At 50.1% G+C, this 6450-nt stretch overlaps 1 protein-coding gene across 4 annotated transcripts; it reads right to left on the reverse strand.

Moving 5' to 3' along the window:
• Positions 1-946: 946 nt before the first annotated feature.
• Positions 947-5735, reverse strand: lcp2b (lymphocyte cytosolic protein 2b). 4 transcript variants are annotated; one of them, XM_067247289.1, is made up of 16 exons: positions 5600-5735; positions 5359-5482; positions 4912-4974; positions 4749-4795; positions 4089-4151; positions 3948-3976; positions 3790-3827; positions 3437-3617; positions 3057-3121; positions 2893-2959; positions 2723-2809; positions 2446-2527; positions 2137-2278; positions 1781-1855; positions 1476-1625; positions 947-1246 (listed from the first exon to the last, which is right to left on the reverse strand). In XM_067247289.1, the coding sequence occupies exons 2-16, from the start codon at positions 5434-5436 to the stop codon at positions 1121-1123; spliced, it is 1293 nt and encodes a 430-aa protein (XP_067103390.1). In that variant the 5' UTR covers positions 5437-5482; positions 5600-5735; the 3' UTR covers positions 947-1120. The 4 variants fall into 4 exon arrangements, with proteins under 4 accessions (XP_067103390.1, XP_067103391.1, XP_067103392.1 ...); XM_067247290.1 differs by having other exon boundaries at positions 5359-5491; positions 5600-5631; XM_067247291.1 differs by having other exon boundaries at positions 2446-2524; positions 5359-5671.
• Between the last annotated feature and the right edge of the window lie 715 nt (positions 5736-6450).

A 6450-nucleotide genomic window follows, 5' to 3' on the forward strand; every position in this document is an offset into this window, starting at 1 on the left:
TTATCAGATGGACTATCGCTTTCAGGTGTCTCATATGTTTCACTCTGCCACCGGGGACGGTTGATGGGCAAGCTATTAATCAGCACTGGCAACCACCCAGCAACCATCCAGCAACCACCCAGCAACCACCCAGCAACCATCCAGCAACCACCCAGCAACCACCCAGCAACCATCCAGCAACCATCCAGCAACCACCCAGCAACCATCCGCCCATTTCTGTCTCCTCCCCAGGCCAGAGAACATATCAGTTTTGTCTCCTATCACTTTCAGCCCCCGTAAACACAACCAGAGTCTTGGCTCTTCAGTCTGACAGTCTGACAGTCTGAGGCCTGTTTGTGATAGTCACACAAGTATGACCTGACGGCAGTTTGGAACACGTCCTTCTGATTCGCTGAACTGGGCGGCATGTGGACGCGTGATGTGGGAAGGTATAAAACACCTGGCTGCGAAACCAGGAGATCACACGCTCACTGACGGTGGAAACCTATTGTAGAAGAGACTCAAACGTGTCAATGACAAAGACCCCTGTGGGATCAGTGAATTTGGAATAGTGGTTAATGAAAGGAAACGTGAGACCCCGTGACTGTATGTAGGAATTATTGTCGTTTTTCAAACCATTTTTCAAATGTTGAGTCATGCCCAACGTTTGAAACAGTAAACGTCGTAGGCCTACTGTATGTATGTTTTTACTGTCCTGATATTGGGAGGTTTCCCATGACATTGTGTCCCCCAGTGCGGACCCAGCTGAGACAGTGTGACCTGATCGTGTGCCTCAGCCATCCTGACAAGATGGCTTCCCTGGAGAGACCTGAGGACACCTGGCCCGACACTGGGACCCGCTCCGAGGAGTGAGGAGGAGGAGGAGGCAGGGTGGGTACAAGCAGGAGAACAACAGACAACATCAATCATACTATATGATGGAACATCTTTAATGATGGAAACGACTAAATTCACAGTGCAAATGGGTGGGTGGGGGGGGGGGGGCTGAAGAACTGACACCATAGGACAAAACATCTCAGTAAAAAAAAAACAATTTACAACATACAACATTTTGCTTCAACTCAACACACACACAGTCCGCCCGGTGCTGTTGGGGGGGGGTGGGGGGGGGGGGGGGCGGTCATCGTCCGGCGGGGTACAGCAGGCAGGATTGTCTCTGGGCACTGGACTCTCGCTCCATGGCGTTGATGAGTATGAGGGGCGTCTGCGCGTGCTGGCCAATGATCTCCCCGACCGTGGGTAAACTCTGCAACACAGCGCACACAGCACACGCCCCCCCCCGCTGTCAGCACCCAGAACCTGCAGGGACGACCCCGCGGACGACCCCGCGGGCGCACGCATCCCACCGCGTCACCTCTCAAACTGAACGCTCTGTCGTCTAACGATTACATTCAGATGCCACAATAGGGCTGGGTCCCATTCACGCAGGTTGAAAGGGACCCAGGTCATGGCGGGTTGGTCGTGGTCTGGTTTACCTGGAAGCCGTTCAGGCCCGTGCCCAGGGAGTATTGCCCTCCTTCCTGACGTATCTGGATGTTGTACACCTTGTCAAGGAAGAGCACCATGAGGGTGTAGGGCTGTTGAGACAAGCCCCTGGAGCTGTCCCTCACCAAGAAGGCCCCATCCTGACACACACACACACACATCAGAGGAGGACTACATCCCGAATGACAAACGGCAAAGCCAAATGTGTTTCTCGCCAGAATGGTTGACGGTATGCGGCTGTGTTGGTGTGTCGTCAGGTTGCCATAGCAGAGAGGGACCAGGGTCTCGTCCTCACCTGGTTGATCCTTCGGAGCAACATCTCAGCGTGCTGCCTGCTCATCTGACCTCCATACCAGCGAGGGTCCATGCCCTGGAGGCATCACCATGGAGACAGAAACACACGGTTGGTTAGCGCCGGCCGACGTTCTCTAACCGCTCATGTTCCTGGTCACCCGTTGGATTGTGCTTGGATGTAATTAACCAGTTTCATTTGGAACATCAATAAACATACATTTACCAGTTACCTACGAGGGTATGTAACATGTGGTGCAACATCGCCATCTTGTGTCTAAGTGGCCTCAGTTACACTTTATCCTAGATCGAAAAAGTCCAGCTTTCACAGCACAAGGTGAAGCGCATAACTCATCTTACCGTGCTCGGTCCAGCCTGGGGAACGTTGTGTTGAGACGAGGGCAGGGCAGGGGGGGGCAGGGCAGGGAGGGGCAGGGCAGGGGGGGGCAGCGCAGGGGGGGGCAGCGCAGGGAGGCCCGGAGTGGACCGGCCAATAGCGGCTCTGTGAAAAACAAGGTGACATATCTTAGATAACCACCTTAACCTGCCTACACACAGGCTCAGGTTCTGCATGGTCTCAGTGGTTTGTTTGTTTTTTTTTGGGGGGGGGCGGGGACGGAAGCTTCCAGGAAGCTTCAGTTAGCTGTGGTAACTGAGCTGTGGTTTTACCTCATGTCAGGTGGCTTCGGGGCCATCAGCTGAGCAGACAGGCTCGCACCAGGGTGCGGGAAACCGAAGGGACTGCCATCTCCTGGACACAACATGAAATACCACCACAGCATTGGCTGAAAACCACACACACGATCGATACAGCAGTCTCAATTCGCAGTACCTGGTCACCTAATCTTCTTGTACGACTGCATTTTGACATTTTGACAACAGAGAGACGTGTGTCAGCAAGTAGATGAGCTGAGTGTGTGGGGGTCTGCGTTGCGGGGTTACCTACTGGAGATAGGAAGGTCTGTCCTGAGGGCTCCGGCTACACATGGCTTCCTGCTCCGGTCCACCTGGGGAACAGCGGGGCCTGGTGGAGCTGGTGGGAGGGGACGAAGAGGACCGGCGTCACCCAAACGTGTGTGACCACACAGCTGTGCATCCTGCTGGGGTCAGACTTACCTGGGCCCGCCTTGGGGAACGGTCGCTGGGGGGCGGCGTTGGCCCTAGGTGGGGTCGGCCGGGCGGCCTGTCGGCAAGAAAGGGTTTGATGGGTGATGTGAAAAGGGGGAGGAGCGGGGAGGGGAAGTGTGGGTGTGAGGACGGCAGCGGGGGAGGAGACTCACGCGGGAGGGAGCCGCCCCCTCCGGGCGCTGCGGGGGCCTGGGAGCCCGGCCTGCCTTCACACAATCTGCACACGCATCAGACACACACGTATAGACACACACACACAAGACTCGCAGATGCCTCGTAATAATATCATCTGCAGTATTCCAGGAGGAATATGTACAGTTTGACCTGATGAATCAACCGCTCAATGCCCTTGCGTCCTCACAAATTGGAACAAGTCGAACTATTCCAGGTGAACCTTTCACAGATGAACCCGTTTCAAAATATATATATCTAATCAGAAAAATACATCAAATACAGACCAACGCTTTTTTATTATGATGTGTTACGGCTCAGTGAGGAGCACAGTGTCCGGTCCCCCGTTGCGGTTCCATACCTATGTAGCCGTCGTTCCCCAGGGGCTGAGCCAGGATGCGAGCACGAGGGATGTCCTCCCTGTTCTCCGAGGGAGGCTGCTCGTAGTCCTCGTCGCTGTTGTCCTGCCCTCCGCCCGGCTCCTCCGACAGGGGACACACGTAGTTCTCCTCCGCAGTCTCATAGTCGTTGTCGCTGTCATCCTGGATGGGAGGACAGGCGGAGGTGGGGCAGACACGAAGGGAACACGACCACAGACACGGGGGGTTGTTGGAGTTGTAAAGAAGCCCTCCTGCTGAACAGTATGGGGGCTGGAACTGTTCTAGGATCTCATGCGTAGCCCCAAAAACTCAACAACAGAGTTGACAAACTTACAAACTCCTCACGACCCCATATTTCTTCCTGTACAAAGTCTACAGGAAGAAGAGAGAGATAAGCAGTGAGAACAATAATATATATACCTTTTGTTTGTATCTTAAACTATGTTCATATAACCAAAGTTAATAGATTTTAATAGTTTGGCTGTACAATACCTTGTTGATTGTACTTGTGTTCTGTAGGTCTGTGAGAACAGGACACAAGGACATGTCACATAGTATTGAATGAAGTGGTTAATTCATCAGGTCAAACAAGGAATAAAAAACTGCAGCAAATATTGAAAAGTGTTGTCTCACCTTCGTCCAAAGCCTCTCTTCTCTTCTCTCTTATTAATCTCTGTACATATCCTAGTGATGATGCTAAAATACACAACACTAAGTAGTTACAAACCAAATACATAGGAAATACTTAAACATTTCCTCAACTCCTCTTGCCTGTCTTGTGGTTTTTGTAACTAGAGCAACAAAAATGACACTTCCTCCTCCGTACATTGAAACTAAACTGATATCACAGTTGATAATGCTGGCCAGTCTAATGACTGTTAGCAGCACTAGTACAGAAATAGCTTTGTGTAACGTGAGCCGTTATCATGACCTCACAAAGCCTCTCACACCAATCCCTAGCCTCAGTGTATGTGTGGCTTAAGATATTGTTGTGGATGTCAGTGTATGTGTGGCTTAACCCTTGTGCTGCCTTAGAGTCACATGACCCAAAGGTTCATAACGAACCATCGTTGTGTTTACCCAATTTTACCCCATACAAAAACAAATAAAAATAATTTTCTTTTAACCATTGCAATGTGGGGGGTCTGAGACAGCCCGACAGTTAAAAGAAAATGCTTCACTTTGTTTTTGTATGAGGTAAATTTGTCGCAATACGACGGTGGGTCACAATGACTGATGGGTCAGAATGACCCGAAGATAACACAAGGGTATCGTTGTGGATGTCAGACTTACGGAATGTGCTTGCTTGGGAACTTCTGCAGATCATTCTCAATCATTTCCTAGAAACACCAATGAATCAGCGGCAAACATGAAGAGAAAAGAAACGCATATGGCTTTGCATGGTGAAATGTCCGTGAGAGATATTATTGGTGGAAGGGATGGCGCGTGTACTAACCAGGAACCTCTCTCCTGTGATGTTGTTTCTCATCACCACTTTGTCACAGCCGGACAGCTTCAGCTGAAGAGGGGTCATTCACAGTTTTGTCTCATGCAAGGCCAGCTTTCTCACTTGCTGATGCTTAGATGTTGCTTAACTGTATGTGCGGCATCACTATTTGACAGTATAGTATAGTATCTTCTTCAGAGTTCCTTGTTGACTGAGAAAAACCTGGTTTTTCACCCCATGGAGCATAAACAAACTTTCTTTCGTCTTACTCACAGGACACATGACTGCTCTCAGATCTTTCTCATGTGAACAATAGAATGACATTGTTTGTACATTGGACACCCTGCCTTGACACAAATGAATTTGTCTTGAATAGAATAATGCCTGCACTTGTTTGGGCTCCCCCCCCCCTTTTCACAAGAACCATTTGGAAAAGACTTCGAAGCTCAGGCTTACCTTGTTCATATAGTCTGCCAGGCTGTGAGCGCTCCACACCTGCACCTCTGATCTGGACGGAATGCTTTCTAGACTCATGGCTATCTTCTCTTCCTACTTTCTCTCAGATACACAGACAGTAGGTCTAGGAGATCTGCCCCAAGACAACAAGACCCATCGAGATGGAGAGACATAGAACTGTATTACGAAAGGAGAAACTGCACAAGGCACCAGCAAGCTACCAGTATACCACCAGACCGACCTGCAAGGAGTTTACACTTCCTGCATGGCGTTTATCCAAGACGGCGAGATCATCACAGCTGCTATGTCGAGCGTTCCGTGTAACTGCGCTGTGACATTGAGGGGTCCAACCCTCACAGTCAGTGTCACACCCAAGCCTTTCCTGTAAAGCCCGGCCAAAAGAGGAAGCACAAGGCCACAGACCATTTCAAAGTGGGCGTGCTTCTCACCGTGCAAGGCCTTTTGTGAGCGTAGAGGCCAGTCCCACTGTTTGTCTTAAAGTGGCATCAGAACATGCTTTACTGCGTGCCATCTGTGTCGGAACGCAGCAGGAAGGGCCTCGGTCAAAGCCTATCTGCTCCGTTTATATCGTGTTTTTTGACGCTCTGCTCTTCTGTGGTTTCATGGGTGTGTAGAAAAATACAATAAAAAATTGATTAAATTAAATTAATTCCACCTTGGGAATATATCCAGCCTGTCCCTTAAGATCTCCTTCATTCATTGTCCTAAAACCGTGTGTCTAAAAGACTGGTTTGTTTGTCCACTCAAGTGATTTACCACCCATCTATATCACTACTCAATCATGATGTGTTACATTAGCTTGAATAGAAGCCCTGAACCCCATTCTATCTTTCAGTCTTCTGTTATGTAGTCACATCCACATGTTTGAAAATGCTAATGAGGAAAGCTACCTTGCCCGGGTTGTAAACCTCCGTCAGAGGAGGTTCTCTGTGTGTGTGTGTGTGTGTGTGTGTGTGTGCGCGCTTGTGTGTGTGTGAGAGAGAGAAAGAGAGAGACAGAGAGAGAGAGAGAGAGAGAGAGAGAGAGAGTGTGTGTGTGTGTGTGTGTGTGTGGCTGTTCGGACAGGCCTCC

Source organism: Osmerus mordax, chromosome 12 (assembly GCF_038355195.1).
Source record: "Osmerus mordax isolate fOsmMor3 chromosome 12, fOsmMor3.pri, whole genome shotgun sequence".
Taxonomy (NCBI): Eukaryota; Metazoa; Chordata; class Actinopteri; order Osmeriformes; family Osmeridae; genus Osmerus; species Osmerus mordax.